This window comes from Parus major, chromosome 6 (assembly GCF_001522545.3).
Source record: "Parus major isolate Abel chromosome 6, Parus_major1.1, whole genome shotgun sequence".
Classification (NCBI taxonomy): Eukaryota; Metazoa; Chordata; class Aves; order Passeriformes; family Paridae; genus Parus; species Parus major.
The window spans coordinates 33,052,308-33,064,807 of NC_031775.1; the positions used below are offsets into that span (position 1 = coordinate 33,052,308).

General features: G+C 41.6%; 1 protein-coding gene across 10 annotated transcripts in view; it reads right to left on the bottom strand.

The window, feature by feature from the left end:
- The window catches only part of EBF3 (EBF transcription factor 3), a 121,194-nt gene that overhangs the window by 20,933 nt on the left and 87,761 nt on the right, over positions 1 to 12,500 (bottom strand). For all 10 annotated transcript variants that reach the window (XM_033515735.1, XM_015632386.2, XM_033515734.1 and 7 more), the window contains exon 10: positions 12,448 to 12,500. This exon is cut by the window's right edge and continues 74 nt beyond it. In XM_033515735.1, the coding sequence (XP_033371626.1) occupies positions 12,448 to 12,500 (53 nt within the window). The remainder of the gene's footprint in view (positions 1 to 12,447) is intronic.

Below are 12,500 nucleotides of genomic sequence, written 5' to 3' on the forward strand. Positions count from 1 at the left end.
GGGACAGGAGGGGACAGGAGGGGACAGGAGGGGACAGGAGAGGACAGGAGGGGACAGGAAGGGACAGGAGAGGACAGGAGGGGACAGGAGGGGACAGGAGAGGACAGGAGGGGACAGGAGAGGACAGGAGGGGACAGGAGGGGACAGGAGAGGACAGGAGGGGACAGGTTCCCATCACCTCCCCTGGGCACAGTTGGGTCATGCCGTGATGTCAGGACTGGCACCGGGCCTCTGGGGCCTGTAGCACACCAGAGCTGCTCCAGAAAGCAATTGTGCTTAAATCCACAGCCTCTTCAGGGCAGGGTCACTAACCAGGCCAGGAGAAGGCACAAGGCAGGGAGGGGGAGTTTTTAGCACCACCAACCCTCTCCCCGAGGGCGAGCGCAGCAAAGGGGGGACAGATCCGCGGCCTCCGATTTGGCACAAATTTTCTTTCTGACTGAAAAACCTGCCTGCAATAATAAAAACAGGAAGACATTCATTTGCTTCATTCCAGCTGCTGGTTCCAGCTATTAAATGAGTTCCAGTTTCATTTCAATAATGATCATCTTCCTGTAACTTCCCAATCATGCATTTGTCATAATGCAGTAATTTTCTAGCTACAAACAGATCCTCGTAATGAGGCAGTTTTTCACATTAGCAGCATAACTACATAATAAGAACATCTGCAGTTCCTTTTCTGAGGGACAAGAGAGAGCTTCAATTAAGCCATGGGGATTGTTAAATAAGATATAGTGTATTTTACTAACAGGGACACCCGCACCCTGCTTTAGCAGACTGCAAGGCTTCAACGTGCCTGAATGAACACAGGTTGTAATGTGTAAAAATTAAATAAAGTAAAATTAAATTGCTCAATACAGAGACATTCCTCTAGAGGGTGTTAGTGATTTCAGTGACAAAGTGCTATTTGCTGACAAGTAGTTTACACATTAACCAGCTGAATCCAAGGGGGAAAAATGCCAATAGCAATTATATCACCTTGAGGTTATTAAATGTCCTACTGATAAGTAACTAGGTGAACTTGACCAGGTGATAAAGACTGCTGTGAGCAAATGATTGTGCAGTGAAGAATGTCTCTTAGTCCTGCTGTTTCTCCAGATAGCTTTTCTTTCAAAAATGACTGTATAAAAAGTTGCATTAAAAATGTGTGGCCACTGAAGACAAAATTGATATTTAACTCCCTGCTGAATACTTCACCCCTATCAGAGCACCTTTATCATTTCACCTCAAAACATTATACAAAGTCTGCAAATGCCTGTTTTTTCTCCTTTTTTTAGGCTTTAAAATGATGCTAAGTTCACCACTTTATCATCAACTGTCTCTACCAAGTGCATTTCATCTATAAGAAATTCAGATGCTCGGGAAATTAAAATTTCAAAGATCTGCTGCAAAAAAAAATCAATGGGTAAAGATCAATGCTCATAGAAATTTCATGAACTTTGAACTGATATGGGCATGATGATGAGAAGTGGTTGGAATTTCAGGTTGCTGATTGTTCCTCACCCAGATGAAAAGCAGCCTACGGGGCTGAGAGGAGGTATATACCTTGGAGATGGGTTTTCGCTTTAATATTTTGTCAGACAAAAAAAATTAATTTTTAGTCTATTTTGGTAACAAGCACAAATAAGGAAAAAATCAGCCTTTCCGATGTGACTTGTAATACCACCACTTCTTAAGAGCACCTAATGCTTTGCACATTAACACTGCAAAGAAATGAAATCGGTTCCCTTTGCAGCCGATTGCAGGTGCAAATTAATATTGTAAAATGAAGATCAATACATGGACAGGGCAAAATCAATAGTGGCTAAATTATTGCTGCATTTTCCTCCTCATTCAAGATGAGTTGTGTTTTCCTCTCAAAGTCAATACTTTGCAGCTTTTCTCATTAATTTCTCAATAAATTTGGCAATGAATTTCAATCACAGAACTCGGCAGGGTGAGCCAAGCATTGTGGAATGCATAGGAAATACAAAGGCATGGAGGGGTTGAACACATCATTCATCAGAAGGCACTCTTGCTTGTTGAAGCAGGACTAATATCCCTGGACTTACTAAGGACAACCTATTTACTGTAAAAAAAAAAAAAAAAAGGACAAAAAAAGAAAAAAATTTAAAGGCATTTAAGTTCTCCTCATTCCACAAAGAAACTAAAAATAGATTTTTCATTAAAAAACCAAAACGATGCCTTTGTCTTTATCTCCCCAATTTCTCGTAATTGCTTCGCTTTCCCTCAGATGGCAGGAAGGGAAACAATGGCACTCACTCACTTGTTTCAATTACAGGCCTAAAATTCACAGGTCAGCTCATAATTACGCTCGATCCCATAATGATATAGAATTTTCCTTAAAATGCTCATGCTAACATGGGGAAAATTGCCTCCATACTGTTTGTTTGTTTACATATTTACTTATTTCTTTATTTTCCTCACTGGGAAGCAAAGCCCACCCCAAGTGTTGACACCCACAGTGCTGGCCCTCTGTGGAAGGGAATGGAGTGATTGTCCTGCCCTTCAAAAAACAGAACTGCTTTTTATTCCCTTAATTTTGTCTGGCCTCTGTTTTTAGGTAGCCCCAAAAAAGGCATCAGGGAGAACCTGGCAGGGAATACTGGGATGCTGTGCTGCTCACAAAGGAAACGAGGACATGTAGCCATTGAATGAAGGGGAATGGCTTCAGACTGAAAGGGATTAGGTTTAGATGGGATTTTGGGCAGGGATTGTTCCTGGCAGGGTGGGCAGGCCCTGGCACAGGTGCCCAGAGCAGCCCCTGGATCCCTGGCAGTGCCCAAGGCCAGGCTGGACATTGGGGCTGGAGCAGCTGGGACAGGGGAAGATAAGGGGTAGAAGATAGAGATCCCTTCTGGCCAAAACCAGACTGTGATAGGAGTTAACAAAGAAATATTAAAAAAATGTTTTGAAGGTCTATTTGTGGCTTTGACATCTTTGAAGATGAATGTCAAATCACTCAGGATGTTCAGGAATCATCCATCCCTCTTCAGGGTCTGTTGTAGAGTAGGTCAGAACATCCCCAGCAGAACAGACTTTATACTCAGAAGTGGAGAGGGAAAAAAAATAGGGAAAAGACTCCCTGGCCTGTTCCAGGCACCCCCCAGACCAACCAGTGCCTTCCTCCTCCAGGAGGGATGGAAGGAGCACAGGATGAGGGCAGAAAACGAGTGGGAGGGGCCAGAGAGTTATCAAAGAAACAACAAGCATCTTCCTCAAATGTGTATTAAATTAAGGTTTAATTTAGTCACTCTGTGATTAATAATCTGTCCCCTGCTTTTCAAGAGCCTGATGCCTACACTTGTGGGGTCTCAGCAGGCCTAATGCACCCTCACTGCATGAGAGATGCCAGGAGGCTGCTGAGAAACATCTGATGGCAAGATCATGGTGGTCTTCCTCAGATAACCCTCAGGGATTCTCAGCCCAGCCCCTCCAGGCTGTTCCACACAGGGACCTGGGCTCCTGGCACACCTTTTGGTGGTGGCACTCAGTGACAAGTGAAGCACTAATACCTCATGACCCTCGATTCCTCAAGGGCACCTGCATTTCCACTTTGAGAACAACTGTGTTCCAGGCTCTGATGTTTGCCAAAAAAGTCATTACCATCATAATAGCTGCAGATTTACTTTAAATGAATGAATGAAAGGGTGAGATGGAGAAGGAGCAGGAGAGGGAGAGGGAGAGAGCAGGGGAGAATGAATGAAAAACACTTTATGTGCCACACCACCCTCTAAACATGAGTGAAGCAGGTGGAACACAGGGAACAGGACCTCATACACCCTGTGCCCGTGTGTGCTCTCCTGCACCACACCCAGGGCCACTGGATGAGTGCCTGGATAGGAGGACAACACGTCTGGTCCCAGAGAGAGCCACATGATTGAATTTATGGGAGGGGACAGCCTCACCTGGGACATGGACATGGACATGGACATCACCCCAGTGATCTCTGTTGTACAGACATCACTCTGCTGCTGCTGTGGGAATTTAGAGCCAGTTATACTGGATATATTCAAATATTTAAAGACCTAAAAGGTGAAGTCTGGAGTTGGGAATGGAAAACACTTGGAGTAAACCCGCTGGTGTGTTGGTCAATGGAATTATTGTGTCAGACCACACCACACATTTCAGTGTGAGAAAACTTTGCAGGGTCAAACACCCACAAATTTGTCATCATTTAAAGCTACAGAATGAACAGATCATGAGAAATTGGGGATAACATCAGTAAAAAACACCCCCAAGGAGAAGGAGTTGGGGGTGTTGGTTGATGAGAAATTCTAGGTGACACAGCAATGTGCCCAGGTTTTTTTTTACAGGAAGGGTGGGCAGAGCCTGGCACAGCTGGGGCTGCCCCTGGATCCCTGGCAGTGCCCAAGGCCAGGCTGGACATTGGGGCTGGAGCAGCTGGGACAGGGGAAGGTGTCCCTGCCATGGCTGGGGGGCTCTGGATGGGATTTGAGGTCCCTCCAACCCAAAACATTCCAGTTTTTAGCAGGGAACATTGCAAGGGAGGGACTTGGCACTATTTCAGTGAAGGAGAAGGAAATCTGTGTGATATCAAATCATAAATGCTCTCATCATGCCAAGGAAGTCCCACAGCCCAACACATATGGAACTACAGCTAAACATGGCATTTTATGAAAACAACATATGACCAAAATAACAAAATATTGTACTCCAGAAATAAGGCATATTCCTGATTTAGCAAAGTGTGTTACCATGTGCTACTACATCAAAGCAGCCAAATGTACATTTCAACTGCTCAATACTCCAAGGTTCTTAACTAATTAAGATATATTTTACTGGAATAAATGGAGCTTTTATCTATTTTTGCATTTGGGACATTATTTGGGAGTTTATTCCTTTGCTAGGCCACACAGCTGAATAAATATCTCCTCCTTACAGATGGGGCTGTGTGGATCCATCCCCATCCCCTTGCTTCCACACACACATTTCAGAGAATTATTCTGGAATTCTGCTATAAGAGCCTGAGAGCACAGAAATTCTTCCTGAAATTCTCCTGTGCCACAGAGCTGGATCACACAATCCTTCTGCAATACAAGAATTTCATGTCCTCTGATTACGAGAGCAATGAAATATAAGAATTTCAGGTACACTGACAACGATGCTTGATGGCAGCAAATGTGATCATTTGCCTGTCGTCACTGGCTGAGCTCTTCAGAGGTATTTATCCATCTCAGAACCATATGAAATCTGTGATGCCTCAGCAAACATCTGTAAGAGCTGGAATTCTGCACAACTTCTCCCCGTTTATATTCTGTAGTGATCACCCAGCATAAGAATATAATACTGTAATATTTTAATATAATATTTAGACAAATAGGACTTATAATCAGATCCTTAAGATCATCTAACAGAGCTCCTACAACTGTATTCCTCTGTTGTATAATAGTTTAAACAAAAATAGATCTTACTCAAAGTTGTGAAATCTCTGTATTATTTGTGGATAATGGAAAAATACCTCAGATAACTCACAGAATGCATAGAGTCTATAAAAAGCTTTATTAAATGTTTAAGGACAGTGGATGCTGACACTTAAAAAAAAAAGAAAGCAAGCCTGGGTTATTATTTTAATCATTCCAAATTCTGTTAAACTATCTGCTTAGGTTTCAATGGAAATTTAAAAATATTTATGCATGCTAAAATATACAGATACACAAAAATATTCAAAATAAAAATATTTTTGTCTGCTAAAGTTATTTATCTTAGAGAAAACTGCAGATATTGAAGGTTTTTAATTAAGTAGCTAACAAAATACAGAGTTTTCTGAGGAGCCATAATGCACACCCAAATTTAACAAGTTTTCAAGATTTTGCCAAAAAAATTCCTATATTTCCATCCTTAACAATTTTACATGTTGGTAATTTTGCAATTAAAAATTGAAACTATGCAGTCCTAGATTGCAACTTTCAGGCTTATAAAAGACTGGGAGAGTAAAGGGAATTCATCAAGCACGGGTTGCTGGGACAGATGCCTGCATCCCTGCATCTCCTGCTCCACTGGCACATCCACAACCAGTGGACATCCCTGGAAAGGACCATGGAATATTCCAGCTGGGATCAGCACCAGCTGACCCTCAACCAGCTCCAGGAAAGAGCCTCAGCTCTGCCAGGGAGCTCTTCCATCCACACCAATTTCCATGGATTCAATGGGAGTTGATTCAAAAATCAATGGTCATCCACAGGAATTTATATTCACCTTGCGAGTCTTAGAAATTCCTGTGAGATAGAAATAAGAGTGGACACCCAGCAGATTTTTGAAATGCTTTTTGACATTTTTCCTTAGAAAAATTGCGTTCACTGCAGTTGTGATAATTAATTAATTTTTTTTTTAAAAATGCAGATGAGGCCTCAGGCTTCAGCCAGTACCTTTAAATCAACATTCATAAAAATCACCTGGCTAAAAAACGTATCTGTAACACACAGATTTCTGACATGAAAACACTTCCAAGCTTTTTAATTACAGCAGTAGCACTGGAACATGCAACAGAATGAGTTTCAAAATACAGCAAAATCATTATTCTCCTTAGCCACGAGCTTCTGGACCTTTTCCTAATTTCCATGTTATGTTACACTCAACACAAGGGCCACAAAGTCCACATGTTTCTTTTCATCTCCACAGCACTTTCCTGAGAGTACAAATTAATTTAATGGGAATACTGGTGTCATGGATAGCAGCAACCAGCCAAACCCAGGAATTCACCTGGATGTCTTCCAATGGAACCCAGATTTGTCTGTTTGCTCTCTTGCTTTCATAATACCAGAACAAGAAGTACATTTTTTACTGAAAGATCCTATTTCCTGTCCTTCCACCTATTTTCCTTAATTTGGAACTTGGGGAAGTTTTCAGCCCAAGTGGTACCATCAGGCTATAGTAATAAAAAATAGCAGTAAACCTGGAGTTATAGAAAGAAAAATAGAATTAGACAGTTTGATATTCAGGAAACTGACTTTACAATTTAACTCCAGACTGCATATAAAAACAACAACAACAAAAAAAGAGAAAAGTCTTTTTCCCCCTTCTCAGAGAAAACAAGGCAAAGGTCTGATTCAGCACTCAAATTTTCCTGATTATTACACGAAGCCAAGATGACCCTTTTGTCCTTTTTTTTTCCTTTTTTAAGATGAATTACCATCGCTTCGCTGCTACATTTTGTCAGTTTGGGCACAGCAGAGTCAATACCTTCACCTTGACACGGAAACTTTGTGATTTATCAGTGGTGCTGTGGCTCAGTGCTACCACGACCTGGCGAGGTGCAGCCACTCATGGCACCGAGAGCAGACTTTGGTCACAGCTACTTGGAAAAAAATAAAGCACTCTCTGATGATAGACAAATGTGTCTTGTTAGCAACAGCCAAAAAGCGCTTGACTTGTACTAATAACAAAAAGGCCATGTTGGTCACCATGGGTCTAAAGACGAAGCACCCTGTCACTGCCTTGGTTGGGAAATTAGCAAATAATGTTCCTTTTCCTTGATAAATGGGTGACAGTTCTCTCTCACCAATCATTTTTTAACATTTTGATGCATGTCTATGATCCCGCTGGAGGAACAGAAAAGTTTACTGGCCCTCAATTTTCTGATGATGAATGGAACACTCTAAATGTGCGATTTCTGTATGAGGTATAGTTCATTTTAAGCAATTCTAGTAAATGGGTGTCACTGATTAGGACAAATAGTCTACTTGTGCAATAGCACAAATGGTATGTCTCATTCTTCTGGCCTCCTTTGAGACAGAAAAGAAAGGGGACAGCAATGACCCTGATAAACCTGGAATTGCTACTGTTTAAAAAAGAGCTATTATATAATATACATTATCCAACACACTATTGACTTGATGCTACTAAATCATGTCTGTATGTTTAGCATTGGCCTATTAATTAAAAATGTATGTCATGCTCAAAAACCTTCTTTATAGGAAAAGACACTTCACCAGAATCCTTTCCCCTTTGACTTATTGCTTTCAGAAAAATACATTTTACTCCAGGCCTAGAAAGCAGTTTTACACATTAACAGAGACTTTCTGGGTCTGACTCTTGAACACTAAACTTTGACTGACTTATGGAGACCCAGCTTGAAGAAAGGGCAAGAATATTTGTTCTATCTTGATTTTTTTTTTTTTTCAGCTTGCTAACAACTGATACTGACACAAGGTCTGATCAATAAATAACCAATACTGTAATAACAGTGACTGTAAGTTGCTTCAGGACAACAGCACTTAACAGGAAAAAAAAAAAAAAAAGAAAAGAAATGCAATATATATGAATTAGAAATGCTGAGGATTTAATTAAAATGAATGTAACTGTGCTTTCGGTTTATTTTTTTTAAGGCTTTCCAATAAAACCCTGGATCCATTCTATATATTTTTAGCATTCCTCTCACAAAGTCACCAGATTTCATCCTTCAGAGCAATAATTGAATATGTACAAGAAATAATCAGGTGATTTAAATTTAACTAAGGCTTTCGAGTGGAGTTTAGCATAGTAAAAATAGTATGATTTGTGGGAGGCAATTAACAATCATTTGCTCTGTGGATACAAGTAATTTGTTTAAAGAGCACTGACCTATGAGACAGCCAGTTTGTGTTGGCTGTGATGGAAGGGAGCTATTGACTCTAAACAGTGTAACAGCGCCATTGACAGAACCGCCTTTGAATGCGCACAAAAGATCTCCCAAATACTTGAGGAACACGAGATCTTCCTGAGAGGGACACGGGGCCAGCCCAGGAGAGCAGCCAAGGCCAGGGGACAGCGAGCCAAGCCCAAGATCCTGGACAATGTGGCGAGGTCCACCCCGCGCTGGTGCGGCGCCACAAGCGCTCGGCCAGGAGGGACCCTGGGCTCGTGAGCTCCAAGCTCAACGCCAGCCTTTGTGCAAGAGCATGGTGCTTGTGTTCACATCCACCAAATGCGCTGCAGGACTGGGAATGGGCCCGTGGATTCCACATCCGAGTGTTCTGCTGGGGACGTGGTGGTGGATGGACACCACGGCCGCCTGAAAGGGATCTGCTGCCTCCTGGCAATTTGGGACATTGCTCAAAGCCAAAGAGGCTGTCAAAAGAGGGCCGTGAAACAAAAACCCCAGGGTGGAATCAGCCAGCATGAAAAGTTCCAAGGGCCACAAATCATTCTTTGAAACTATTTTGGTATGCTCTAGATCAGGCTATGCACCCTTTATTTGCTTGGGAAACAACACAAAACACAGAGAAAACAGGAAGGCAGTGGCACAAACACGCTGTAAACACAATCCTGCTGCTCAGCTGAGAGCAAACCAACAGAATCTGCAGAGCTTAAAATATGTGTGTAAAGGTGCAATTTTATCTGTAGCATAATTTCATTTCGAAGCATACAAATCACAATTTGCCATAATCGAATAAGGCTGCAGTGCTTATATTCTAATTAAAAAATAATCTCTGATATTTAATTTAGAAACCTGGAAGACTGTACCAGCAAAATTATGGTTACAACCTGCACCGACCACTCGATTTACCCACAGACAGCAAATTTTTCAGGTAGCACTTTTAAAATTAGTATTAAACAAGCAAACACTGCACCGCTCGATATGTATTAAAACAAGTATTGTACTCAGTTATTAATTTGCACTATTCACTTTTAAATGCAGCAAATACCTCATTAATTTAATTTTAGGTGCCCACCAGTTTATATTGCATTTTACAGTCTAGAAGGCAATTTACTATTAACTGGCAATTACATACAGAATGATTGTTAATTCTGCTCCTAAGTGCTAGCTGCTTGAAAATTGTTATCTCTCTCTAATTTTTGACCTTCTTACAACAGGGGTGAGGTACACTGGGAATACAAAGGACTAGTAGAGAAGAGCCGGACATGTCATTTGTGACTCATTCTTTTAATTCACCGTGCTAATCAACTGAACTGCCACAATCTCCCAAGGTAATTGTATCTTTATAATAGTTGAAAGCAGCGGGCAAAAAGGCATGGATGGATGGGGAAAGGCCTTGCCTTTGCCTGCTGGGAGCTGGCGTGCTCCTGCTTCTGCGCCGGGCTAATGGGGGCTTTGGAGAAAAATCTGGAACTTTCGCATCTCCCTGCCCTGACGGTTTAATGTCTCAACTTCTGCGCTCACAAAGGCTTTGTGCACCACACTACACTCTTGTTTCATTATTCCGCAGCCTTGTTGCCCTATGGTCTACCTCCTGCTGGGAAGGTTAAATGTTAGAGTGCCAAGCCAGGCTGCAAGCATGGTGGGACACTGATGGGAAACAGATGCCCTGGGGACCCGGCCCCTCCCTCCGCCAGGCCACAGCATTTTCATTTTCTGAAATACAGAGAGGCTTGGCTTCCCTCTCAATGGCAGCTGTAATTTCCAAAGACTATCTCAGCCACCCTATCACTCTGGGATAAAGCGAAGCAGAAGTTTCTCGGTCAGGCAGGCTTTGGCTTTCTCTCTTTATTTTCTTGTTGCTGGGATATTGGCTTTTGTTTCCTTCCAAAGGTGTTTTAAATATCTATTCCTCTTACAGTGTTTTTACTTACATAACTTTATTACAATTTTATTCCAGTGGGAAAAGCTCATGACATTCTCATGATCTTTTTGAACATCTTTACTTAGCGATAAAGACAAAAGACAACCCCAAGAAGGAAAAAACGAATGGTTTGTTCTTCCAGTTCCACACACACGTGCACTTGCACAGAAGAAAGAACCTCAAAACAGCAAAATTAGCCAAATTTGCAAAATCTGCACCTCAGAAATCAGTTAAAGACATTACTCTGAAGCAAGTTAGAATTCCAGGCTCTGCCCTGAGAGCCAGACCGTCATCTGTTTCAAATCTGCGGCGCTTCCCTGCGCGCCATGGAACTGCACCAGCTCCCAACAGCTCAAATATCTGGAACTTGGGCTGAGGCTTTTAATTCATTCATTTTTTATTTTGTTGGACACTTCTTTTAGCTTGTCATACTCACAGGATACTCAGCTGTAGCTTTGCAGAAACTCTACATATACATATATATGTGTGTATCTATGTGCCTGCATATATATATATATATATATATATATAAAATATTGTTCATAAGAGTATTTCTAAGCCCACAGCAGTGACAGCCCCACCTGTGCTCACCACCTTTGCAGAAAAACAACTCTGGCTTTTGGGATAAATCATCTGCTTCAAAAGAACCACAGTCACCACCATTCTATTTGGGAGCTCTGGTGAAACCCAGTCCTAAAGATCAATAAATGTAAATATTCTCTCCTTCACCAGCCAGAAGTGAGGCACCCAGGTTTGGACACCAGTGTTTTTGCTCAGGTTTTGATTTCTTTGGGAATAGAGAGAATATAGGAACCTCAGATGGTGCCATCACTTTAAAGTTCATTTCAACAACAGACCTTAGGCAGACACAAAAACACATCCAGGATGCATTAACAGTTTCAAAAGTCCTCCCTTAAAACTACCCAGGAACACACTTTTCCCATTAGATCTAAATTAATAGATAGAAACAGTTGCAGTCTAGTGGGAAAATATTCATCAAAATGCACATCATCTGCACATCATCTGTAATCTGCATTATCTACCCAATAAGCAGCGAGGACTCTCCCCGAATCCCTGCAGTCTGCCGAGTAAACAGTTAAAGGCTCTTTGTTTTCAAAAGAGAGATTGATTCATCAGATCAAATTTATTACCTAGAATCCTCGTCCAAAAGTACAGTAAATTAAATCGCTATTTCTCCCTTTTCCCTCCCCGCACCTCAGTTAAATTCATTGGTAAATGCCAGAAAAACTCTAATACACATTTCAGATAAAACGCCAGCAATACTTCATCCCAAAATAAGAATTTTCATATTAAAACCACTGCAAAACCACAAAGTTCCGAATTTTTCTTGTGCTGTTGTAAATTAAAATCAAATGTATTTTAAAAAATTGGCATAAATAAATCATTCCCAGGCTTGTGAGTTTGTATCCCAAGTTTTAGGACTGAGGGAATCTTTAGAGACAGATTGTGAATAGGGTTGGATAAAGTCATTTGGATCCAACAACAGCTCCTTGAACCGATGCCTAAAACTTCAACTGAACCTTTAGGGAAGTTCAAGAAGCTTGGATAGATGGCCTGAAAAATATTTTGCATCACTGAGCACTTCTTAACTCCTTTTTCTGGCTGGAGGAAAGTAGGAAATACCATTGTTAATCTATTTCTGGCCAATATGAAAACAGGAAGTAACAGACATCTTGTGAGGGAGCTGGATCCCATGGGACACGGGGACATTTTTGAGACCCAAGAGGTTGGATGGGCACCAGAGCTCCTGGGTGCCCGTATGAACAGGTCTTTTGAGGTCCAGCTACCACCAGCTACATTTCCTGCAAGACACATCCTATTTTTAACAGCATTTTTCATTCCTGAGTGTCCCTAAGAGACGGGAGTTGACATTCCAAAAGGAGCATGGAAACCACACACTTACCAGTGTAGACGAATCGGCCGGGAGCACCTTTGCAGAACTGTTTGGATTTGTAG